Raw genomic sequence first — 27,282 nt, 5'->3', positions numbered from 1 at the left:
CCCCCCCCCCCCCAAGTTTATGCCTCTGCTGAGATTACGCAGGCGCGGCCAAGGGAAAGCATGCCTTGTTGACTATAATTAGGTTCCTTAGTTTATGTTTTTATTGTGTTCTTATCCGATGGTGGACATCAAGCATGATGTTTTACTAGGGAAAGAGGTCTTTTTTTAGCTGTAATATCCTATGATAACTGTTACTGACATCTGACCATCATAGTTAGTCAACAGATTTTTGATTGCCAGTTGGTAATTCATAGAAGAGCTTGTTAAATTAACATGGTAGTTTAAGATCTTAATCTTTCTTTAATGTCTTCTCCTCCTACTCCTAAAATAATCAAACTCACTGCTGTAGTCAGTTCAAACTCATAGCTCCCAATAGGACAGAGTGGAATTGCCTCATAGGGTTTTTCCAAGGCTGTACATTTTTGTGGTAACACACTGCTTCATCTTTATCCTGTGGAACGACTGGAACCTCCCACATTTTGTTGAGCAGCTAAGTGTTTTAACCGAAAGTAAAATGAAGTAAACTTGGAATTTGTCGTTTGAGTGCAGCAACACAAAAACAATGGTTATAGGGAAAGTAATAGTAATTCGAAGTAAGGTCTTATAATGAAATGTGTAGACCTAGAGTTAGAAAATCACAAGGGACGAACATGCTGGGCATTTCTCAAGCTGAAAGAATGGGAGAGAAAAAAATGAAGCCTCAAGTTGCAATATGGAAGGATTCTATGGGTAAAATGTCCTGGTGGTGCAATGGTTAAAGCACTTGACTGCCAACCAGCAAGTAAATGGTTCAAACACACAAGCGAGAAAGATGTAATAGTCCCCTTCCTGATGGGACAGTTCTTCTCTGCCCTACAGGGTCACTATGAGTCAGAATCAACTCCCTGATAGTGGTTTTTATGGACTAGATATTGAATGACACAAGAGGCATTAAGAGAAGGTGGAAGAAATACATAGTCACTGTACCAAACAGAATTGGTCTGCATTCAACCATTTCAGGATATAGCATATCAAGAAGCTAGGGCTTTGAAAGAAAAGTCTGAGCTGCATTGACGACATTGTCAAAAAACAAGGCTCTAGAAGTTGACGGGATACCAACTGAGATTTTTCAGCAAATGGATGCAGTGCTAAAAGTGCTCACACAGCAAAACCAAGAAATTTCCTGGCCAACCAGCTGGAAAAGACCCATATTTATGCCCATTCCAAAAAAAGGTGATCCAGCAGAATGTGGAAATTACCAAACAATTATCATTAATATTGCAAGTAAGTAAAATTTTGCTGAAGATAATTTAAACAGTGAACTGCCAGAAATTGAAGCTGATTCAGAAGATGACCAAGGGATATTATTGTTGATGTCAGATGGATCTTGGTTGAAAGCAAAGAATACCAGAAAGATGTTTACCTATGTTTTATTGGAAAGGCATTTGAATATGTGGATCAAAACATATTATGGATAACATTGCAAAGAATGGGAATTCCAGAACGTTTAATTGTGCTCATGAGGAACCTGTACATAGACCAAGAGGCAACTGTTCGAACAGAAAAAGAGGATAAAATCAGAAAAAGAGGTTTAAAATAAAAAAAAAAAATGTGTGTTAGGATTATATACTTTCACTGTATTTGTTTAGTCTGCATGCTGAGCTAATTATCTGAGAAGCTGAACCATATGAAGAAACTGAACTATATGAAGAAGAATGTGACATCAGGATTGGAGGAAGACTCATTAACAATCTGTAGTATGCACATGACACAACCTTGCTCGGTGAAAGTAAGGAAGACTTCAGTCTTTTAACATGAAGCTCAGACTTCAGCCTTCAGAATGGATTACACCTCAATATAAAACAAAAACCAGTAGGCAACATCATGATAAAGAGAAGAGATCAAAGTTGTCAGTGATTTCATTTTACTTGGATTCATAATCAATACCAGTGGAAGCAGGAGTCAGGAAATCAAGCTATGTTTTGCATTGGGCAAATGTGCTGCAAAAAAACAAAACTCAGTGCCATGGTCAGATTGAATCATAGCGACCCCTCCTTGGGTTTCTGAGGTGGTAATCATTATAGAAGTAGATCACCCAGTCTTCCTTCCGAGGAGGTATCACTATAGAAGTAGATCACCCAGTCTTTCCGAGGAGTGTTAAAAGTGTTAAAAAGCAAAGATACCACCTTGAGGACTAAGGTGCCCCAAGCCATGATGTTTTCAATCACCTCAAGTGCATGTGAAAGCTGGACAGTGAATAAGAAAGAATGAATAAGAATTGATGCATTTAAAGCAGGATACTGGCAAAGAATATTGAATATACCATGGACTACCAGAAGAACAAACAAATCTGTCTTTGTAAAAGTACAGCCAGAGTGCTCCTTAGAAGTGAGGATGGAGAGACTTCATCTCATGTACTTTGGATGTGTCATCAGGAGGGACATCATGCTTGGTAAAGTAGAGGGTCAGTGAAAGAGAAGAAGACCCTCAACAAGATGGACTAATACGGTGGCTGTTAACAGTAGGCTAAAACATAGCAATGAATGATTGTGAGGATGATGTAGGACTGGGCAGTGTTTCATTCTGTTTTACGTAAGGTTAGCTGACTTACTAGGTGACAACACTACAACCAGAAGAGCAAATAAATTTATCTTCAAAGAAGTACAGCCAGAGTGCTTCTTAGAAACAAGGATGGTCAGGCTTTGTCTCACATACTTTGGACATGTTACCAGGAGACCAGTCCCTGGATAAGGACATCATGCTTGGTAAAGTAGAGGATCAACATAGAGCAGGACCCTCAGTGAGCTAGATGACACAGTTGGCTGTAGCAATAGGCTCAAAAGTAGCAATGATTGTGAGGATGGCACAGGACCGTGTAGTGTTTCAATCTATTGTAGGTAGGTCAGTGTGCATCGGCTGTGAGTAGGAATTGACTTAATAGCACCTAATTGACATGGTACATTTGTTACAATTAATGAACCAGTACTCATACTTTATTAACTAAAGTATACCTAAAAAACCAAGACCCACTGCCCTGAAGTCTATTCCAACTCCTAGTGATGCTGTAGGACAGAGTAGAACTGCCCCTAGGGTTTACAAGGATGTAATCTTTATAGAAGCAGACTGCCTCATCTTTCTTCCATAGCCCCTATTGGGTTCGAACCACTGATGTTTTGATTAGCAGTCCAATTCTTTAACCTTAGCACCAAAGTCTGTAGTTATTAATAAATGCTACATTTCTGCCTAATGTCCTTACTCTGTTCCAGAATCCCATCCAGAATACCACATTACATTTACTTGTCATGTATCCTTAGGCTTATTCCTCTTGGCTGTGAGAATTTCACAGACTTTCCTTGTTTTTGATGAACACTACAGTTCTGAGGAGTACTGGACTCTCAGGTTGATCCTCTATTGGGATGTGTCTGATGTTTTTCTCAGGATTAGGCTGAGGTTTAGGGATTTGGGGATGATAATTACGGGGTAAAGTACTATTTTCATCACTTCATGTCACATATACATACTGTCTACATGATTTATCACTTTTGTTGTTGATCTTGATCACTTGTCTGAAGTAGTGCTTGTTAGTTTCTCCACTATAAAATTATTTGGTACTCTTTGGAAGGAAGTCACTATGCACAGGCCACACAAAGGAATATATAATATCTATACACACACACACATATATACACACACACTCCCTCTACTTGGTGGTAGAGGAGTATCTTCGTAACTTATTTGGAATTCTGCATTAGGGATTTGTCTTTTTCCTCTCAATTAATTAATTATATTAGTATGAACTCATGGATATTTAATTAATACTTTGTGTTACAATCCAATACTCCTATTTTGTTGATCAAATTGTTCTAGCTTTAGCCATTGGGAGCTTTTCAGTTGGTTCCTGTGCCCATTTGAAATGCTTTCTCTTTTTTGTTGTTGTTGAGTGCTTTCTTGCTTTCTGGTACTACAAGAGTCTCCAGGCTCATCTTTTATGTTTCTTAATACACATCAACACATAAAAGTCTACCTTACTCTTTTTAATGGCTGAGTAGTGGTCTGTGCATGCCGTAAATGGTTAAATGCTCAATTACTAGCTGAGAGGTTGGTGCTTGGGACTTTCCCAAGGCACCTTGGAAGACAGTTTTGCTCTGTACACAAGGGGTCTGTGAATTGGAATTGCCTTGACAGCAAGTAACGAAAATAAGTGTTCCACGTATGGTTCACTAATTTATTTAACCTGTTTCACTTTAATTAAATGCCGCTAAATGTCTACTGGTAGCCTAGTGCATAAGGCACCTGACTGCTGACCAGAAAGCTGGCAGTTCAAACCCACTACCCACTCCACGGAAGGAAGACTGGGCAATATACTTCCCTGGTGATACCGCCTCAGAAACCCAAGGAGGGGTCGCTATGAGTCGGGTCTGACTCAATGGCACATAACAACAACAAATGTCTACTATATAAGAAATACTGCAGATTTTTGAGTTATTTTTTTTTTCCCCCTGAGATTTTTGAGTTATGACTAAAGTCATCCATGGTTTAAGTCCCTGAAGTGGAATTGCTGAGTCAGAGGGTACACATTTAAAATTTAGATAGGATTGAAGTGCTAAATATATTTACTTGCTAACGTTTCAGTGACTGAATAAAATATTTAATCACTTAATATGTGTATGCACTGTGGCAAATTTGAAAAATTACAGGGTGCTTCTCCTGCCTGAAGAAGATTGTTGTTTGAGCCAAGACAAAAACATGAAAATTTAATGCAGTCCCTGTATATATACTTATATATACAAGTCCTATATGTACTTTTTTTTTTTTGCTTGAACAAACAGGAATTTATTTTCTTAAAATTTGTCTTACGCATTTTGTTGAAATATAATTTATGTACAGTGAAATACACAAAATTAAAGTGACATGAGTCAGTGCTTTTTTTTTTTTTTTTGCAATGTTCCCTCCCCTCTCCTCCTACCTCTGGCAACCAACAAAAAAAGTTTTCCTTCATATATAAACCTTCCCTTGACCTTTCACAACAACGAACTAATACTATATTGTATATATAATTTTTCTTTAACTTTTCGTCATGGACATTCAAACAATGCAAAAGTAGAATAGTGTGCAACCTAGTATACTCATCACCTGTCTTCAACAGTTGACAGCATTTCCAAATCATTATTGAACCAGTGTATAAATGGAACATTTAATGGTAAAGCCATGTTATTTTACTAAACCATGATGAAGTTAAAATAGATGTACTTTATTTGTTGTTTGTGAGAAGTAAAGATTTTATGGTGAAGGTAAAGAAAGAGTGGTGTTGTTATGTGCCCTCGAGTCGGACCCGACTCATAGTGACCCCTCCTTGGGTTGCCGAGACAGTATCACTACGGAAGTAACCTTCCTTCCGAGGAGTGGCTGGTGGGTTTGAACCGCCAGCCTTCTGGTTAGCAGTCAAGTGCCTTAGGCACTATGCTACCAGAGCTCCTAGAAAGAATTAGGGCTTCTAAGTCCTTGGCATCCAATCACTTACACATTTGTTCTTTAATGAGAAGAAATAATTTCTGAAACCCTTTATCAGGCATTTGCTAGATGCCAAAACATATCCAGAAGTTTTTATTAAATAGTTGAATAATCTTAGTTTTGGAAGCTCTGGTGGCGTAGTGCCTAAGGCATTTGACAGCTAAGCAGAAAGCTGGTAGTTCAAATCCACCAGCCACTCCCTGGAAGGAAGGTTGGGCAATCTACTTCTGTAGTGACACCCCTTTGGAAACCCAAGGAGGGGTTGCTGTGAGTCAGATGCAAATCGATGGAGTGAGTTTGTTTTTTTTTGTTTTGTTTTTTGGAATCCTCGTTTTACACCCAATTTTTCCCTACAATCTGTTCCATTTCACCAAAACTTAGCATAATTCTAAATTGAATTCTTATGATCAGAGGTCTCATTTTTGGGCTAGAATCTTTTTTTTTTTTTCCTAAAAATACACACTTGGTAAAATAATTCAAAGAGCACAGAAAAAATGTAAAATAAACCATCAAAATTCCCTGAGTCCTACATGTTTCTGTTCCCCAAAATTTACCAGTTTTAAGATTTTTTTTTTTTAGTTTAGGAATTTTCTGTACATAAATGCACTCTTAAAAGAAAAAGCCTAAATTATATCATTATTTCACATAATGTTTCTTTCCCTTAATAATACAATTTGTAAATTAATACACATCAACATATAAAAGTCTACCTTATTCTTTTTAATGGCTGAGTAGTGGTCTGTGCATACCGTAAATGGTTAAGTGCTCAACTACTGCTTGAGAGGTTGGTAGTTGGGACTCCCCCAAGGCATCTTGGAAGACAGTTTTGCTCTGCCCGCAAGGGGTCCGTGAATTGGAATTGCTTTGACAGCAAGTAACGAAAATAAGTGTTCCACGTATGGTTCACTAATGTATTTAACCTGTTTCACTTTAATTAAATGCTGCTAAATGTCTACTTGGGCAATCCTACTTCCGTAGTGATACTGCCTCGGAAACCCAAGGAGGGGTCGCTATGAGTCGGGGCCGACTCGACGGCACATAACAACAACAACAACAACAACAAATGTCTACTATATAAGAAATATGCAGATTTTTGAGTTACAGGTCCCCCCCCCCACTGAGATTTTTGAGTAAGACTAAAGTGATCCATGGTTTAAGTCCCTGAAGTGGAATTGCTGGGTCAGAGGGGTAAATTCAAATTTTAAATGTGTATTTAAAATTTAGAAAAGATTGCAGTGCTAAATTGTCTTCCAAAAAGACTAACCATTTAAGAGTTCCACCTACACCCTCATCTAACACTCATCCTCTGTAGCTAAATCAGTTTCTTAGCTCTAGCTTTAATCAAAGCACTTTATTAAATACTGGTTCCAAATGTCTTACTTCTTGACTTTTATTGTCAGGTTCTTTGCTGCATTTTTATTCTCTTTTGCTTCTCACAGTTCCCTGCGCTTTCTATATTTTCCTCTGGCTAAGCACGCGTGAATAGTGTACTTGAATAGTAGCTTTCATAAAAATTTCCTTTTATGAAATAAAAGTAAAGGGTAGACTTAGTTGGTTTAAACATAGAAAAATGACTACAAGTGAAATAAATCAAACTCTTGCTGGCTGTCAGCCCAATAGTTAATAAGATGTACATGCAGACCACTCAACCCAGGGTGACACACCCACATACTCTATGGAAATACATCCCTTAGAGCAATAGACCACAGGACCCCAGAGGGGCAACATTGACATAGAGGAAATGCAAGACAAGCAGGAGTGCCTAACTGTGAGGGACACAGGGGGAGGGTTATTGGGCAGGGAGGGGAGGAGACTGGGTTAGGGTTCAGCACGCATGGTAAATGGGGAGTGAAACTAAAAGTACACATAACGTTGAATGTAAACAAACCTTTAAGTGGACCAGGTTTGCTGTTCCGATAAAGCCTGGTGGAACCACTGAGACTAGGGCCCCTAGCTGCCCTTCAGGTCTGGAATTAAACCCACACCTATGGCTTCCAGCCAAACAAAAGACAGGCATATGAGTTGAACATTTACCTGACATAAATACACTCCTTGGAGAGAACAATCATGGGAGAAAGAAAAGCTGCTTATGCACAGGAAGACAGCTGAGGGGGCAGGAGTGCATGCAGGGATGGACATAGGGAAGAGGTAACTATCTGGAGGAAGTGGGAGGGGAGCTGTTGCATTGTGGTAAACTGTAATCAATGTCATGAGACAAAGTGTATGTGAACTGCTGTATGGAAAGTGAATTTGCTTTGTAAATTTTCACCCAAATCACAATTAAAAAGAAAAAAAAAAAGAACTGAGAACAACAACAAAAAAAAACCTTAAAAATAATAATAATAATAAAAAAAAATCAATCAAACGGTTGAAATACTCAACTAAAACTACTTTGTGTATAGGAAAACGTCTACGTTTCCTGTTTTGTTTTAAAGTTTAACCTGTGATGTAAGAAGTAGAGACAGAAAGACTTAAACTGCAGAATTCTTCTAAAAATAAAATGAAATCTGGATTAAGTCTTAGATTGCCGACAGAGGAGAAAATGGAGAGTTGAGCACATATGGATTGGCTTGATCAGTTTCCCACCCCTCTGTAATTATAAACTTGAGGAGTACTGCCAGAAGTGATACTGAGAAAGTCCTAATAGTGGTATTGTTAGTTTCTGTCATATCAGTTCTGACTCATGGTGACCCTATGTATGTAGAGTAGAACTGCTATATTGGGTTTTCAAGGCTGTGACCTTATAGAAGCAGATTGCCAGGCTTTTGGGTGAATTCAAACCACTAACCTTTCAAACCACTAACCTTTCAGCTAGTAATTGGGTGATTAACTGTGCCACAAGGGCTCCCCGTGGTGATATTAACCACTGTTTATTGAAGCTTCCTGTGGTGAGTCTTGTTATGTGCTTCTTATTTAATCTTCAGAGTAACTCTATGAGAGACACTTAAAATTTCCCCCATTTTAAAGATGAGAAACCCAAGGATTTAAGAGTCGTTGGTTTGCCCAAGAAGGAGCTCTGGTGGTGTAGTGCCTAAGGCATTTGACTGCTAACCAGAAGGTTGGTGTTTCAAACCCACCAGCCACTCCATGGAAGGAAGACTGGGCAGTCTACTTCCATAAAGATTTACTGCTTTGGAAACCCAAAGCGGGTTGCTATGAGTTGGAATCGACTCGATGGCAGTGAGTTTGGTTTTTGATTTAGTTGCCCAAGCTCACACAGCTAGTAAATGGTGGTGGTTGTTGTTGTTATGTGCCGTCGAGTTTGACTCCTCCTTGGGTTTCCGAGGCAGTATCACTACGGAAGTAGGATTGCCCAACCTTCCTTCGGAGGAGTGGCTGGTGGGTTTGAACCGCCAGCCGTCTGGTTAGCAGGCAAGTGTCTTAGCCACTATGCTACTAGAGCTCCCTAGTAAGTGGTACAGTTAGGAATCATGAACCAGAGCTTGTGCTCTGAAGTCTAGATGACAAGTTGATGAGCAGAAAATGTAAAAGAACTGAAAAAGTTGTTTGTGACAATCATTAAACATGAGTAAGAAGAGAACTTTGTTTTCTGATTTCTAGAAAAGTAAATGTATATATTGGAAATGGTGATATACACACATCATTTTTCATCATTAAAGTGGTTTTAGTGCACATCTTATGCAAACTCTCACTGCCATTGAGTCGATTCTGCATCATTGTTACCCCATTGGGTTTCTAAGGCTGTAAATGATTACGGAAGCAGATTACCTTATTTTCTTCCGTGGAGCAGCTGGTTGGTTTGAACCACTGACCTTTCGGTTAGCAGCCAAATGCCTTTCCACTATACCACCAGAGCTCCTTATTTGCAACTCTAGTAGGCATTGTATAAAGCTTACATTGTGTAAATTTACAACCCATACCAGAGAAATCTGTGCATTGAACTCATCTGATATACCCTAAAAGCTTTGTAAAAAAAATGGCAAGCTGTGTTTGGTTTGGATAAATGGTAGCCAACAACTTCCTTATCACTAACTTTTAAAGGTAAACAGAAAAATCATTAACTTTTAAAAGTAAACAGAAAAAAAGGAGGAACTGGAGACTATTATTCACTTATTCATTGAGTGTTTACTTAGGAGCCCTGGTGATACAGTGGCTAAGGGCTTCCTTGTTAACCGAAAGGTCAGCATTCAAATCCACTAGCCTCTCCATGGGAAAAAGTTGTGGCAGTCTGCTTCTGTAAAGATTAGCCAAAAAACAAACCCACTGCCTTAAGTTGGATCATAGCAACCCTTCCTTGGGTTTCTGAGATAGTTTCACTACGGAAGTAGATTGCCCCACTTTCCTTCCAAGGAGTGGCTGGTGGGTGTGAACCGCCAGCCTTGTGGTTAACAGATGCCTTAGGCACCACGCCACCAGAGGTCCTCGGTAATTGTTACAGCCTTGAAAACACTATGGGGTAGCTCTACCAGGTCCTAATGGTTGCTGTGAGTTGGAATCAACTGTGTGGCAGTGGGTTTGGTTTATGTGCAAGATGCTGTTCGTATATCTTATGGAAAATAAAAAGAATAAACTTTTATCAGTTTTTAAAAGCTGTTGATATAATAGAAGGTAGAGTAAACCATTTCAGGGACTGACAAACTGATCTATTCTTGTTGATGTTTATTTTTATACATAGAATTCATAGAAAAATCTGAACTGATGCATTTTATTTCCTTTGTATGTCACTTTAGCTGATACTAGATAGATGATGGTCTTCTTTTGAAATGTACTTGTCTTCCTTTTTTTCTCATCATATATGATAGTCCCAAAGTTTGACATACTTTTGTATTGTGAATGAATTGTTCAAGTAAATAAAAAAAGATATTCTGGAAGAAATGGAGATGTTAAAAAGCTTTGCCTTCTCATTTCTAATGTATCTCTCTGACTTTATAATAGTAAAATGATTTCCCATTATAAAGTTAATGGAAGGAATAAGTCCACCTTAATTTGGAGATGATTATACTTTTACATTGCATTTTTAGAATTTATTTTTATTAATTTGAGGAAATATTTCATAATCTTAAAAGAAAATATTCTCATTTTTTCCCCTCAGGACATAAATAATTTTGCTGCTATGCTTCCAAGCTGTATTCTGAATCCACTTAAGTTTTAAACAAGGTAAACCTGAGGTCAGTTACTAGCACTTAATAATTCTTAAGAGTGTTTCCTCTTTTATTTTTTTAACTATGAATTAAAGTTGTAGATGAAGTTACTTTTCAAGGGCTCTGTTAACTCATTTAACTTTATTGAAGCACTTTGAAAGTATACTTGGAAAAGAGAAGAGGAAAAATGGGGAGAAGGAAAACCTAAAGAAAAGTTAGTAAAAAATTGTATTTAGCTTGGAACTGATACTTAGTTCAGTGTGGTGCTATTTGGTACCTATCTTTGTCATATTTTAATAGATTATATTAGTGTAACTCGAAGACAAGTACATTTGACTCATAAGTTAGTCAAGGTAACAAAATAACACATCTTTCCTAATACACAGTGTTCTTAAAACTGAGAAATCAGATCTGCCATTCTTAGAACTATGTAACATTCTGACAATACTGCCAAGACTGTAGTTAAAAAAACTTGAAGAGTCTGAATTGAATTAGACAACAGACATATTTCAGTTGGTGTCTCTTGCCTTCTTGTTACCTGTTTTTCCTACATTTTGTGAACCTGCAGTGCAAGGCTTGCTTTTGTTTTTTAAAAATAGAGGAAAGGGTAGGTATAGAGGAGAATTGATTTAATGAACCATTCTTCATTACATGCTTTGTAGTAAGTCCTCAAACAAGAATGAACAAGAAACATACCTGCTTACTTGTATATGTCATTGATTGTTTTTGTTTTTCTTAATTGATAAGACCATTATCTTTATTTTTTAATACATAAACGGAAGAGGAGAGGTTAAGGGAGAATTATCAAAGTATTCCACAGTATTTCAGTGGCTTTCTCTTCCTTTTTCAATTTGAACTTCTAATTCTTTGTTGACTTCTTTATGTTAGGTTCCATTGCTTGATTTTCTACTCATAGTAACATCTATGTGACAGAATAGAACTACCCCATATGTCATTGATTCTTGAACAAGGTGGTACCTTAGTGTTGGGTAAAGTACAAAGATATTTGTAGGAATCTTAAACTTTTTATTATGAAAGTTTTCAAATTAGATTACAAAAAAGTAGACTAGTTTGTTGAAACTTCCCTCCCTTCTCCATACTATCACCTAGATTTATAGTTACTAACAGAGTCCCTGTTAAGAAGCCTAGTGTTGAACAATAGCTTACTTTTGGGATTTGTCTGATTGCTTTTCTTTGATATTGTTTACCTTATTCTCTATTTCCAGTAATTCCTTTTAACTGGAAGTAAGATCTAAAAGCTCAGTTGGATTCAGTTAAACATTTTTGGCAAGAATATTCATAGTGATGCTGGGTACATATATTGTAACTCATGAGGAAACACCTGCTTAATCTGCATGGGTGATATTTTGGCAGCCTTGGAATTTCTAATTTCCCATCAACATACTTCTAAGGTTGCCTGAGTCAGTATTTTATTAGGCTTGGCAATATGGCAGTTTTCTAATTCTGTTATTCTGTAATTATGTTATTCTGCATTCATTAGTTGTATGTAATTCTTTATAAGGAAAAGCTTTTATCAACTAGAGCTGTTTTGTTACCCTCTTAAAGGGTCTCAATTAGGGATGATTAAATAATTTAATTGTATAATCTTGAAATTAATTTGATTAGATTTCACAAAATTCATATCAGGAAAATTGGATTTTTTTTTTAATCTTTTTTGATTTTGAGTGAAGTTGATTAGAGCTTTGCTTGCAACCAGACTGGGGCCAGGATTAACATGAAAATTTCTGCTCTTGCTTGCCATCCTAATAATTCCAGTTGCCTTGGGCATCCTGTTGACCAGAATTTTGGAGCTCTGATCACATAAATGTTTCATCCTGTGATAATTTCTGATGCATGAAGTTTTAAAATTAAAGAACTCTCCCTCTAATTTTTAAACTATATTTAATTTGTTGAAGATAGAAAATAGAGTATATTTAAAGAGTCAGGATGTGGGATCAAGGAGGACAACCTTGGCAACAGTGGCCCTTGAACCAACAACAGTGGATGCAGTCATTCCAGCATCAACAGGATCCAAGTAAGAAAACAAATTAAATTTGGTGGCGGGGAGGTACTGGGGAAGGAAAGGTGATGGGATTAGGGAAACTGGAATTGGGGTTGGTTTATATGGAAGAAAGATGTGGCAGTCTGCTTCCATAATGATTTACAGCCTTGGAAACCCTATGGGGCAGTTTTTCCCTGTCCTGTAGGATCACTATGAGTCGGAATTGACTCAATAGTAGTGGATTTATTCTGATTGTTTTTTTGTTGTTGTTGTTTGGTTTGGTTTTATTGGGTTATTTTATGGTCAGAATTTAATCTGTTTTCATAAGTAGCCTTGTCATAAGATACATAGTAGGGAATGGATTTCCCTTTGGAAGACTACTTCAGAGGAGAGAAGGGTTTTTCTGTTTTAAAACTTAGTTCTTTTTTTTTTTAAAGAAAGGAAAATCTTTCTAAAATATATTGCTTCATTTATCTTCTTTTGTATGTAGAGCATACTTTTTGTTACTAATTCTGAATCTTCTGAATGACTCAGGCTTAAATTCTGTGCACATCATACTCAAATATATGGTATGCTATGTCATCTTAAAATTTCTTTTTTTTGTGGAATATTTCAATCATATACAAAGGAAGAAGGAAGAATGTAGGGAACTCTCATTTAATACTTAGCATTAACAATTAAATCATGACCAGTCTTGTTTCATTTATATCACCCCTTATCCTGGTCTGCTCTTACTAAGTTGATTAATCTGATGCTAATCTTTTTTCAATAGCTGTTGTCGAATGTACTGTAATTTTTTAAAAATTTTATTTTATTACAAATAAACAACAAAACATAGACCAGTTCAGCCGTTTCTACATGTATAAATCAGTGACATTGATTATGTTCTTCAGGCTGAGCAACCATTCTCACTCTCCTTTTCTAAATTATTCTTCCCCCATTAATATAAACTCATTGCCCCTTAAATTTCTAATCTTTTGAGTTGCTATTGTCAATTGGATCCATATAGCTAGTTTTTAAAAAGACACAATGCTCAAGGCAGACAAAGCTAAAGAATTATATTTTTGGTTTAAGGTGTAGTGATTATCTCAGGGCAGTAGTTTCAGGGGTTCATTTAATCTTTATGGCTCCAGAAACTCTGGAGTTCATGAGCATTTCAAATTCTGTTCTGAATTTTCCCGTCTTTGACCAGGATTCTTCTGTAGAATTTGACCATAATGTTCAGTAATGGTAACTGGACACCATCTAATTCTTCTGGTCTCATAGCAAAGGTGGCAGTTGTTTATGGAGTGAATTTGCCACACTACAATATACTGTAATGTAACAGATTCATTTTTAGATGTTTGAATGTTTGTGGCTTTTTACTTTTTGAAACAATTAGTACAACTTTGTATTATTCTTTTGTCCAATTATTTCCCGAGGAAGAAATCCAGGAACTGGTTTGCTAAGTCACAGTTGCATATCTGAAAAGTATTTAATACACATTGCCAAGTTTAACTCCACATGGATTATGCCAGTTTATATTTCCACCCAAGTGTATGAGAATGCCCATTTAATCTTTACTAAAATGAAATGTGAAAAAAATAATATTTTCTTTATTAATAGTATTATAAAATGTTAAGTATACATATATGCTGGAAAGAAAGGAGAACCTACAAGATACTGGGGACAATGAATTTTGATTAGAAAAAAATGACTGAAACTGTTAAGGAGACTGTATTAGCTAGAGAAGGGACCCCTAGTTAAAGAAGGGCAACTGTGGCATGAGCAGGGTTAGATAGCTACATTCATCCAAGGACTATAGGCTTGAATGTAAACCTGGAAAGATGAATAAGACCTGTTCAAAGAAGAAAGAAATACCTTTGATTTTTTTATTTTTGTGGAAGTGAAGAAAAAGAATAGCTAAGATTTTTGATGTAAGGGATACATTTCTTATGAGTTAATATTAAAATAGGTTAAAAGCCTTTTTGTGGAATCCTTTTATTAAAATCTTAATAGTTCGTATTTTCTGTCCTGAATATGGATTATTTTCTAAATGTCCTTCCCCATAACGTGCTATAATATTTCAGATCTCTGATAAGGAATATCTGATATGATTGTTTGATGTGGAGGCTGTATATGGTAGTGGTGCCTTTAGCTTTTAGCTCCTACAGTGTGTTAAATTTTCTGTTTATTCACATTAGGCCAGATTGACTGGGCTGCTTTGGCTCAAGCTTGGATTGCCCAAAGAGAAGCTTCAGGACAACAAAATATGGTAGAACAACCACCAGGAATGATACCAAATGGACAAGATATGTCTACGATGGAATCTGGTCCAAACAATCATGGAAATTTTCAAGGGGATTCGAACTTTAACAGAATGTGGCAACCAGGTTTGTTTTTGTTTTCCAAATTTTAAAACTTTGTATTTAAAATAAAATGAGGATTGAAATTAAATTGTTTAATTTGCTTAATTTTATGACTTCTTGAAATTAATACTCTTAAACAATAGGTAATTTCAGTTTGATTTGACCTTGACATTAAAATTATTCTGTACTCAATCTGCTAGCATTGTGGCACTCAGTTTGATTCTTTTCTTGGTTCTTCATTCCTAGGCTGACAGGGGCTGGGAACACTCTGGAAACCTCACTTGGCATCTAGGGAGGAGAGCATTGTATGTCTCTCTGTTGCAACCTCTGGCCTTTTCAGAAGCATCACTGGCAGAGCAAAACATGTCTAGCCTCTAATTAAAGAAAAATTGTGTCACTATGTGACAAATTAGCCTGTCAAATATACTCAGCCCCTACCATCCATCTACCTTTTTCTTCCTCTTTTTCAAATAGTGAAGATCTGCTATAACTTTTGCTCTGTTTTATTTTTTGTCTTTTTTTTTTTTTTTTTACTTCACAGTATGATTTAGATTCCTTGATGCTAGTTCATTTTTTCATGGCTTGTGTTATTAATTATTTTTAATAGTCATTTCAAATTATTTATAGAGAAATCCCACATTTTGGTATGTTGAAGTGAAGTCATATCCCCTTCTCCCTATTAATTCTTAATTATTACTGTTTTTCACTGTAAGAATGGAATTCAGGAAGTTATCCTCTTACCTTCATTCTTAAAAGGATAATGAATATTCTAATCTTTGATAATGTTTGGAGATTCATTTCTAGTTTTCTTGAAGCTATACCAAATTTCCTCAAGTTTGAAAATGTTTTGGTTTCCAAGCTAAAGCTTTTACATGACTCATCCTGGCATTCCGACCCCATTTTACTTGGCTGACTTTCTTTGTGACCCTTGGCAAATGATTGACTTCCGTGTGCCTCAATTTTCCCTTTTGAAATTGGCAAAAAAGAATACCTGTTTTCTCCCTACCTCACAGGGATGTTGTGAGGATAAATGTGTTCATGGAAGAAATTATATAAAATCTCAAGATATTATTTTTTATGCTGTTGTTATTTAAAAAAAAAAAGAGAGAAAAATTCAACCAAAAAATTGTTTTGGATTTTGTTACATTCATTAAAAGTAATTTTGGGCATTTGGTTCCATTTGTTTAGAGTATGAATTAGAGTATATGAAGTTAGCTTATTTGAATTATTAATAAGATTTAATTCATGGCTTATTTCTATAATATACAAAAGGAATTTGACCCAAGAAGTCATAAATTTTTTCTTTGTTTCTTTACTGAAAAATCTAGCTTTCTTGAAATCTTAAAAATTTGTGTTGATTTTATTATAACCCCATGTTGAATGTTTTTATACCTGAATCCTAAATAGAATGGGGAATGCATCAGCAGCCCCCACACCCCCCTCCAGATCAACCATGGATGCCACCAACACCAGGCCCAATGGACATTGTTCCTCCTTCTGAAGACAGCAACAGTCAGGACAGTGGGGAATTTGCCCCTGACAACAGGCATATATTTAACCAGAACAATCACAACTTTGGTGGACCACCCGATAATTTTGCAGTGGGGCCAGTGAACCAGTTTGACTATCAGGTGAAAGATATTTTGTTGCTTTACTATTGTAGATGTGCACATAATCCGTTCTTTGGAAGTGTCTCATCAAGAGTACCTAAGATAATGTTTCACTTTTCAAACTTGTACAGATAAGCACATTTTATGCCTCAGAAAATTTATCAATTTCTAAGTGTTAAAATCATTAGATTTTTATTTTATTTATTTGTTTTAATTTGCTTGGGAAAGTGGTATAAAGGGTGTCTAGGGGGAAAAATTGGATAAAATGAAAAATGTGAAAGTACAGTAGCTATAAGATATTTTATATTCTATATTTAATTTCAGAGTGGCATTTGAATATTAAATAAAGTTTAGAATATATGCAACAGTTGAATACATTATTTATCAATAATAGATTATGGCTAAGGTTTGCATAAATACATAGAGAACGTAGATCATCTTCCAAAGAGCAGTTCTTTGTATTACATGGAATTATGATAGTTCTTCTAGTGTCCTTTTTTTTTTTCTTATGTGACATGTTAATGAAATTGTACATTATTTTCTTTGTAGCGTCCAGTTCATTCCTAGGGACATAGAACTCTATGGGGAATAGTGTCATTATGTGGGGCTTTATTTTCTTTACATACTTTGCCAGGCTCTACCCTTAAATTATAGAGCTAGGGGTCATTTTGAAATAATAATTACAGTTGCCACCTTATAATCTAAGTTAACATAATTTATTATTTTTTGGGTAAAAACCACCATATATTATTTTATTAACTGAATGATAAAAGTTGAAGTGAACATAAATGTAAACAGTATTCACCTTGAGTTCTCTTATTCATACATATTCAGATGCTTAACTTGCTGTATACTCATAATTAGTATACAGATATGACAGTTTTTGTTTGATTTGGTTTCTGAAGAATATAGTAGCAGAGAGCTTCTACTTATACCACATTTGCATGGTAGATCCTCATACTTAGCAAGGAAAAGTTTTCTTGGCAACTGCCTTAGAAGAGACAAAGAAAATACCAAAGTTGCAAAAATAAATACATAAAATAATAATTTAATGTTATAATTCAGAAACTTCTTTGTGTATAAAAAGATATTTCTTATAAAATTATAGAAACTTCTTAAATTTACTAAAAGGAAACTGAAATTGATTAAAAAAAATTTCTTACATTTTCTAGTTATAAAAAAAATTGGCATATAAAGGTCCCTGGGTGGTACAGATGGTCTGCATTCAGCTAGTAACCCAAAGGTTACCTGTTCGAACCAACCCAGTAGCACCGTGGAAGATCCAGGCCTAGTGAGCAGCTTCCAGAGGATTGCAGCCAACCTGGCTTCGGAGCCTACAGTTGTTGTTGTTGTTGTTGTTATGTGCCGTTGAGTTGGCCTGTCGGAGCCTACAGAGTCTCTCCAAATGAATATATAAACAAACAAATGCCTCAGCAAAAATAAATTGGCGTTTATTTGATGTCTTGGTGATAGGATTAATTTATAAGTATAACCAAAACAAAAAAGCTAATACATATAGATATATCTGTATATAGATATATGTCTTTTTCTATAATTCTTGAAAATAGTATAGTAGATGGCTTTTAGAAAGCTCTTTGCATTTACAAGGGTAGAATACCTTTACCTTTCTTAAGAAAAGTAAGCCTAGGTTCTTGAGGCTACAGAAATAACGGTGGATATTAGAATCATGGAATTCTTGGATTTGCTGCACACATGGATTTCTACTGTCCCAGTTCATAACACACGTGTGTCCCAGAGAGTATATCGTATTACTGTGAAGAAAAATAAACTGCAATACTCTTTCAGCATGGGGCTGCTTTTGGTCCACCGCAAGGTGGATTTCATCCTCCTTATTGGCAACCAGGACCTCCAGGACCTCCGGCACCTCCCCAGAATCGAAGAGAAAGGCCATCATCATTCAGGGATCGACAGCGTTCACCTATTGCACTTCCTGTGAAGCAGGAGCCTCCACAAATTGGTAGCTATTTAACTAAGTTTAGTGAACCACAGTTGCATGATTTTGTGATCATGTAAAGAGATTTCCTCTATTTCTTAAATTGTTCTACTGTCTCTTATATTTTAGGAATTGATACTTTAAGACACTTTCATTTTTGTCATAAAACCTGGACATACAAAAATGATACTGGTCTAATATGCAAAAAGTTTTTAATAGTTTTCTTCAAAATCTTTATGTAAAGATCAATTTTGATATGAATCGTAAATTTATGATGATTATAGCTCTGGTAGCTTAGTGCCTGAGGCACTTGACTGCTAACCGGAAGGCTGGCGGTTCAAACCCACTCCTCAGAAGGAAGGTTGGGCAGTCTACTTCTGTAGTGATACCACCTTGGAAATCCAAGAAGAGGTTGCTGTGAGTCTGGTCTGACTGGATGGCACATAACAACAGCATAGCATCTTGATATTTTCTTCACTTTTGAAAAATTGATAACATCGTGCAATATAGGAGCAGTGCCGTGCCCCTTTTTAAACTTGCTGAAAAATGCTTGTTCAAATGAATTTTTATTCATTGTGAAAAATGAACTTGGGCTTTTGTTTGACTATTCTGTTTTCACATTTTAGGAAGTAGTGTAAAATAGCATTTAGCTCTGAGGTAGTCTACCTGACTGCATATTGGCTATGAACCTTGGCAAATCATTTAATCTCTTTCAGCCTCAGTTCCCTCACTTGAAGCCATCTCTTAGGGCTTTTGTGAAGATTAAATCAGATGATGATTTAATGTACTTTGTTATGCCCTGGTTGTTTCTAATGTTGAAGATAGTAAAGAAAATATAATGCTTAATAGATCATTTTTATTATTATTATCTTGCTGGAGAATGACAATATTTGTTGCAAAGACTCATATGGCACCAAAGAAAAAGAAAAAAATTGTTTTGTTTAGAAATTCAAGAACAATGAAGTCAGGTTTATTAAGATTTTTATGCAACTGATTTATAAAAATGTTTTCCTGTGTGAAACAGATGCAGTAAAACGCAGGACTCTTCCAGCTTGGATTCGTGAAGGTCTTGAAAAAATGGAACGTGAAAAGCAGAAGAAGTTGGAAAAGGAAAGAATGGAACAACAACGTTCACAATTATCTAAAAAAGAAAAGAAAGCCACAGAAGATGCTGAAGGAGGAGATGGCCCTCGTTTACCTCAAAGAAGTAAATTTGTAAGTAGCATCCCAGTATACCTGAGAATTTTTTTGTATAAAAAGTTTATTGAAATAAGTAAGTCCTTTGTTGTTGTTGTTGTTGTTGTTAAGTGCCATCGAGTCGGCCCCAACTCATAGCAATTCCTCCTTGGGTTTCCAAGACAGTATCACTACAGAAGGAGGATTGCCCAACCTTCCTTCCAAGGAGTGGCTGGTAGGTTTGAACCTCCAGCCTTCTGGTTAACAGTCAAGTGCCTTAGGCACTATGCTACCAGAGTTCCTAGTAAGTCCTTAAGCCTGAGGAAAAGTATTAGAGTAATGTTCCTAAGATTACTTTCAGTAGTATATTGGGGATTATGTTTTTATATATGTGTTCTTGAGAGTAGAGTAAGGAGGAAAGGGGCAGCTAGTTTATAAAACATTTCACTCCAGAAAGGAATTATTTAGTGGGAAGTTGGATAGGTTCTATCTTGAAAAACAAATCTGTATTCTTTGGCTGTGGTACAGCTAACCCCCTACAGGTAATTTATAAGACAAAATTAACTCAAAATGGTAGTTAAGAAATAAATCATCCTTTCATAAACATTTAAGTATATACTTATTCTGGAGCATGTTATAACATTAATTGTTTTCACACGAGCACTGAAAGTAACAAAAGTCTTAAGTTTTTTTAAATTTCTAAAATTTATTTGGTTTAACCTCATATATGTGTAATTGCATATCATATAAAATATGTTAAGTTAGAAATAAAGCTTTTTCCCCATTCCACTTTATAAAAAGTATAATCACACTTGTCATATGCAATATTTTTTATTGTGAAAATGTACATAACAAAGCATAACACCAATTCAATAATTTCTGAATGTACAATTCAGTGACATTAATTATAGTCTTCAAGTTTTGCAGTCATTCTCACTATGCTTTTCCCAGTCTTTCCACCACCATTAACATGAACTGAATGCCTAAGCAAATGCCCCTAAGCAAAAACTCTACTTTTCCCTGTCCTTTCCACTCCGGAAAGGAGCTTTGGTGGTATAGTGGGTAAGACTTTGGCTACTAACCAGAAGTTCATCAGTTCAAGTCCACTAGCTGCTCCGCAGGAGGAAGATGAAACAACACACTTCTGTAAAGATTTACAGCCTTGGAAGACCCAATGGGGGTCACCATGAGTTGGAATCAACTTGATGGCAATGGGTTTTCTACTCTTGATAACCACTAATCTTTGATTTCTATATATTTGCTTATTTCATACAAAAGTAAAATTATAATGGTATTTGTCCTTTCATAACTGACTTATGTCACTCAGCATGATTTTTCGTAATTCATCTATGTTCTGACATACATCAGGCCTTCATTTTTCTTTATGGCTAAATAATGTTTTATTGTATGTATGTACCACATTTTGCTTAACCATTCATCTGTTGATGGACATTTAGACTGTTCCCATCTTTTGGCTATTGTGAGTAGTGCTGCAGTGACTTTTGGTGTGCCAGTATTGTTGCATTCCTGCTTTTAGTTCTTTTGGGAAATAGCTAGAAGCGTAATTGCTTCATCATGTGGTAATTCTGTGTTTAACTTTTGGAGGCGCCATCAAACTGTTTTCCATAGCAGCTAGCTATACTATATTGCGGCTCCATCAGCAATGGATGAGGGTTCCAGTTTTTCTACACCTCACCAACATCTGTTTTCCATTTTTTATTACCATTGCTATCATAGTGGGTATGAAGTGATATGTCATTGTGGTTTTGGTTTACATTTCCCTAATCACTAATGCTACCACATGTCTATTAATATGTTGTACTGTGGTGGCTTGGATGCTGCTGTAATACTGGAAGCTACTTTAAAATACTAGCAGGATCACCCATATTTAATAAGTTTCAGTGGTGCTTGCATACTATGACACACTTGTTGTTGTTACATGCTGTCGAGTCGGACCCGACTCACAGCGACCCCTCCTTGGATTTCTGAGGCAGTATCACTCCGGAAGTAGATTGCCCCATCTTCCTTCCGAGGAGTGGCTGGTGGGTTTGAACCACCAGCCTTCTGGTTAGCAGTCAAGTACCTTAGCCACTATGCTACCAGAGCTCCCTATGACACACTAGGAGTAAGAAAATGGCCAGGTTAACTTCTGGAAAAAAAAGAATTGGCCACTGAAAACCTTATGAATAGCAGGGAAACATTGTCTGATACAATGCTAGAAGCTAAGCCCCTCAAGTTGGAAGACACTCAGAATATGGTGGGGAAGACCTGCCTCCTGAAAGTAGAATCAACCTTAATAATATGTATGGAGTAAAGCTTTCTGGACCTTCAGTTGCTGATGTTGCATGACTCAAAATGAGAAGAAATAGCTGCAGAAATCATTAATACTCTGAATGTGGAGTGTACTATGAATCTATGAAAATAGGAATTTGTAAAAAAAATGAAATAGAACATACAAAGATTGTTCTTCTACACATTAGTGAGCTGAAATGGACTGGTATTGGATATTTTGAGTGGGACAATCATACATGGTCTGTTATGCAGGGAATGACAAAAAGCAATGAGATTGCATTCATTGTTAAAAAACATTTCAACAGTCTATCCTGAAGTACATTGCTGTCAGTGATAGGATAGTATCCACATGCCTATAGACACGTTGTGACATGATATCAAAAAGATCATACATGAAGAAAGCAGAAGTTCATTAAAATGACAGGAAAGGGAGAAGAGACCAAAATGGATATCAGATGACACTCTGAAACTTGCTCTTGGATAGAGAGTAGCTAAAGTGAATGGAAGAAACAAAGTAAAAGACCAAACAGAAGATTTCAAAGGGCAGCTCAAGAGGACAAAGTCAAGTATTATAATGGAATGTGCATAAACCTGGAGTTGAGAAGTCAAAAGAGAAAATATGCTCAGCCTTTCTGAAGATGAAAGAACTGAAGAAAAATTCAACCTTCAAGTTTGGGAGAAGGCCCTCAACAAGATGAATTAACACAGTGGGTGCAACGATGGGCTCAGGTATGGCAAGGATCATGAGGCTGGCACAGAACAGGGCATTGTTTTGTTCTGCTGTGCATAGGGTCACTATGAGTTGGAGATGACTTGACGGCACCTAACAACAATAACAACAATGGGCAGAAAATTGAAGAACACAGGAAGCATCAAAAGAAAATGGAAGGAATACCTAGAGTCACTACCAGAAAGAATTGGTCAACATTCGAACATTTCAGGAGGTAGCATATGATCAAGAACTGATGGTACTAAAGGAAGAAGTCCAGGTTATACTAAAGGAACTGGAGAAAAACAAGGGTTCAGGAATGGTGGAATACCACTTGATGTTTCAACAAACGGATGGGGCACCGGAGGCACCCATTCATAAATTTATGCCAAGAAATTTGGAAGACCAAATTGGCCAGCCAACTAGAAGAGATCCGTATTTGTGCCCATTTGAGAGAAAAGTGATCCAACAGAATGTGGAAAATTATTGACAAATATCATAAGTATGATACGCAAGTAAAATTTTGCTGAAGATAATTCAAAACCAGTTGTAGCAGCAGTACCTTGGCAGGAACTTCCAGAAATCCAGGTCAATTCAGAAGAGGGTGTGGAATGAGGTATATCATTACAGATGTCAGATGGATCTTGGTTGAAGCACAGAATACCAGAAAGTTGTTTACCTGTGTTTTAGTGACTATGCAGACATTTGACTGTGTGGATCATAACAAATTATGGGTAGTATTATAAAGAATGAGAAATCCAGACCACTTAATAGTTCCTGTGGAACCTCTACATACATACACCAAGAGGCAAACAGGAAAAGGGTATACGACGTGGTTTAAAATCAGGTACGCGTCAGGGTTGTATCCTTTCATCACACTTAGTCAATCTGTGTGCTCTGAGCAAATAATCCAAGAAGCTCTGGAATATATTACTTGAAGCACTTACTTCAAAGGAAACATAGGCTTCAGTATGGATTATCCCTCAACATCAAGGAAACAAAAATCCTTACAATTGGACCAATAAGCAACATCAACATAAAGGGAGAAAAGATTGAAGTTGTCAAGGATTTCATTTTACTTGGATCCACAGTCAACATCCATAGAAACAGCAGCTAAGAAATCAAATAACATATTGCTCTTGGAACCTTGTGTAAATATTTTACATGGTAGATATTGTACTGTATTATAATAATCTATGTAGCTAATTGTTTTGATATAGTATACGTTCTCTGATAGTAGGAATGGGAGCTCTGGTGGCGTAGTGCCTGAGGCATTTGACTGCTAACCAGAAGGCTGGCAGTTCAAACCCACCAGCCACCCTGGGAAGGAAGGTTGGGCAATTTACTTCCGTAGTGATACTGCCTTGGAAACCCAAGGCGGGGTCGCTGTGAGTCGGATCTCACTTCACAGCAGTGATTGTATTGTTTTTGTTATTGATCATGCTGGGCAAATCTGCTACAAAAGACCCCTTTAATGTGTTAAAGAGCAAAGAGATCACTTTGAAGACTAAGGTGCGCCTGATCCAAGCCTTGGTATTTTCAGTCATCTCATATGTATGTAAAAGCTGGATAGTGCATGAGGAAGACTGAAGAAGAGTTAATGCCTTTGAATGGTGGTGTTGGCAAAGAATGTTGAATGTAACATGGACTGCCAGAAGAATGAACAAATCTGTCTTGGAGGAAGTACAGCAGAATGCTCCTTAGAAGCAAGAATGGGCAGGCTCCATCTTTCCTACTTTGGTCATGTTCTCAGAAGGGACCAGTTCTTGGAAAAGGATATGCTTGGTAGAGGGTCAGTGAATAAGGGAAAGACCCTCAACAGGATGGATTGACACAATGGCTGCAACAGTGAGCTCAAACATAGCAACCATTGTAAGGACCATGCCCAGGACTGGGCAGTGTTTCATACTATTGTGCATAGGGTTGCTTTGAGTGGGAACTGACTTAACAGCACCTAACAGTGGCTAATGACGTTAAGCATATTTTCATGTGCTTGTTGGCCATTTGTAACCTATTTGGTAAAATGTCTATTCAAGGTCTTTCCCATTTTTGGATTGGGTTGTTTGTCTTTTTGCTGTTAAGTTGTTAAGAGTTCTTTATATATTCTGGATATTAAACCCTTATCAGATAAATGGTTTCTAAAAATTTTCTCTCAATCTGTAGGTTGTCTCTTTATGTTCTTGATAAAGTCTTTTGATGAACAGAAGTTCTTAATTTTGATGAAGTCCTATTTATTTATTGTGTCTTTTGGTGCTTATGCTTTTGGTGCTATATCTAGGAATCCATTGTCAAAAACGAGGTCCTGAAGCATTACCCTTATGTTTTTTTCTAAATGTTTTATGGTTTCGGTTCTATAGTTAGGTGTTTGGCTCATTTTGAGTTAGTTTTCGTATGTGGTATGAAGTACAGATCTAGGTTCTTTCTTTTGTTTATGGAAATCCAGTTGTCCTTGTAACATTGATTGAAGAGACTGTTCTATCCCCGTGGATGGACTTAGCACCCTTATTAAAAATTAGTTGACAGTAGATGTACAAGTTTATTTATGGGTTCTTAATCTATTCCATTAGTCTATATGTCTTTCATTATACAGTACAAACTGTTTTGATTACTGTAGCTTTATTATATGTTTTGAGATCTAGAAATGTGAGTCTGTTCACTTTCTTTATCTTTTTCAAAGTTGCTTTAGGTATTCAGGGTGGTTAAGGAATTTTTTTACTCAGAGATAATGTACTCCTAGATGGTGTGACAATGACAGCATTGGCCTATGTGCAACTTAGGAAATGAGTTTTCTTCCCAAGCTATCTCTACTTTACTACTTTTTAGAAGTAAGTCTCAAGGAGACTAAGGCAACTGAATTTAAACAGATGTTGATTTTGTTTAAATTCTGTAAGGCTCATACATTACTTTTTATTTTGCTCAATACACGCATGCCAAAGTTGTGTCTTCATTCTGTATGTTATTAAAATGAGAACAATAGACTAACACTGTTAAAGTTTACCTTTTTTTTTTCTTTAAATAGTGGATTTCCAAATTCATTTTTTTAATGTCAAAAATATTGTTTGGAAGTTAACCTCCTCTCTCTTCCCAAAGTGCCTTTGGATTGTGTTAAATGTATTATTCTCTAGTTCATATAGTCTTTTCATAGTAATATTTAGGTGATCAGTTTTTAGTAAGCTTGTTAAGTGTGACTGTAGGACCCTTCTTTGGGTAAAGAAGAGCCCCCTATATAGGGTATGCTGTCTGGATACTGAAAATTTAAAGCTATTCAAAGTCAGAGACAAACTTCTAGCATTCCCTTAATCTGAAGTAGACCTTAGTTGTTACCTATCTTTCCGCTGTGTAGCTAAAAAGAAGCAAGTTTCACTAAGTTCCAGGGCCAGCTAAAAACTGGCTAGAGATTTTTTATTTTGTCATACAGTTTTAGGTGAATGACTTAAATAAGTAGCTGTAAACATTAAGTTGAATAGTATATCTCTGGTTCATTTATTTGAAGTTCTATAAACTACTTATTTCGGGAGTATATGATGATTTGGTATTTTCATATAAAATGGATAAATTAAAATTGCTGCCTGAAAATGATACTATTCTGCTCGTTTACAAAATAATTTAAAATTGGCTAAGAAAAATGATTAAATAATTGACTTTCATAAGCAATTATAATCTTACATTTCTTCCCAGATAACAATTTTAAAATTTCCAAATGAAATCTATAATACAAAAATATAATATAGAGAGCAATTTTATACTTACATTTCTATTTCATCAGCTATTTTTAATTATGGTTTTATAATATTTGATTTGTATGATAATGATTTTACATTATAAGCATGAATTTGGGTGAACCATGCTATTACTTTTAATAGGATAGTGATGAGGAAGATGAAGACACGGAAAATGTTGAGGCTGTAAGTAGTGGAAAAGTCACCAGAAGTCCATCTCCAGTTCCTCAAGAAGACCAAAGTGAACCAGAGATGACTGAAGAAGAGAAAGAGTATCAAATGGTAGAATATTAAATTTCTTACTACATACAAGAAGTTACTTTGTTTGTAATGCATTTTATACTGCTGTTTGGTTATCTTAAGCTGAGAATTCATGAAACAAAATGCTTATTAATACATAGATTTGCTGGACAAATAATTTCTGTAAAATCCAAGTGACACTTATAATACAAAACCACAACCTAAAAAGTAATTATTTAAGTCCATTTTGTAATACTCATGTTGTAATTAAACAGTGTTTTACAATAGTTAATTGATTTTCAGAAGGATATTCTTAGAAATACTGATAAAGGCTAAAAGAGTTAATAGAAATTCGTTTTAGGAAACACTGGGTTGAACAAAATTGAACATACTTCTTTTTTTTTTTTTAATTGTGATTTAAGTGAAAGTGTACAGAGCAAATTCACTTTCCATACAGCAGTTCACATAATACCTTGTCTTATGACATTGACTACAGTTTACCCAAATGCAACAGCTCCCCTCCCACTTTTTCCCGATAGTTACCTCTTCCCTGTGTCCATCCCTCCATGCACTCCTGCCCCCTGAGCTGTCTTCTTTCTCTTAGGATTGTTCTCTCCAAGGAGTGTATCTATGTCAGGTA

The 27,282-nt window shown here is 36.2% G+C and overlaps 1 protein-coding gene across 1 annotated transcript in view; it reads left to right on the top strand.

Moving 5' to 3' along the window:
- The first annotated feature begins 12,539 nt into the window (after positions 1-12,539).
- PNISR (PNN interacting serine and arginine rich protein) overlaps positions 12,540-27,282 on the top strand; it is a 35,602-nt gene continuing 20,859 nt past the window's right edge. Inside the window, exons 1-6 of the mRNA XM_042781135.1 lie at positions 12,540-12,627; positions 14,778-14,966; positions 16,350-16,573; positions 18,359-18,530; positions 19,531-19,721; positions 26,547-26,684. Coding sequence (XP_042637069.1) covers positions 12,540-12,627; positions 14,778-14,966; positions 16,350-16,573; positions 18,359-18,530; positions 19,531-19,721; positions 26,547-26,684 — 1,002 coding nt within the window. The remainder of the gene's footprint in view (positions 12,628-14,777; positions 14,967-16,349; positions 16,574-18,358; positions 18,531-19,530; positions 19,722-26,546; positions 26,685-27,282) is intronic.

Source organism: Orycteropus afer, unplaced genomic scaffold (genome assembly GCF_000298275.1).
Source record: "Orycteropus afer afer isolate SDZICR_OR568_19922 unplaced genomic scaffold, OryAfe1.0 scaffold00087, whole genome shotgun sequence".
NCBI classification, from domain to species: Eukaryota; Metazoa; Chordata; class Mammalia; order Tubulidentata; family Orycteropodidae; genus Orycteropus; species Orycteropus afer.
The sequence above is the reverse complement of the archived record's forward strand: the minus strand, read 5'-3'. Positions and strand labels throughout refer to the sequence as shown.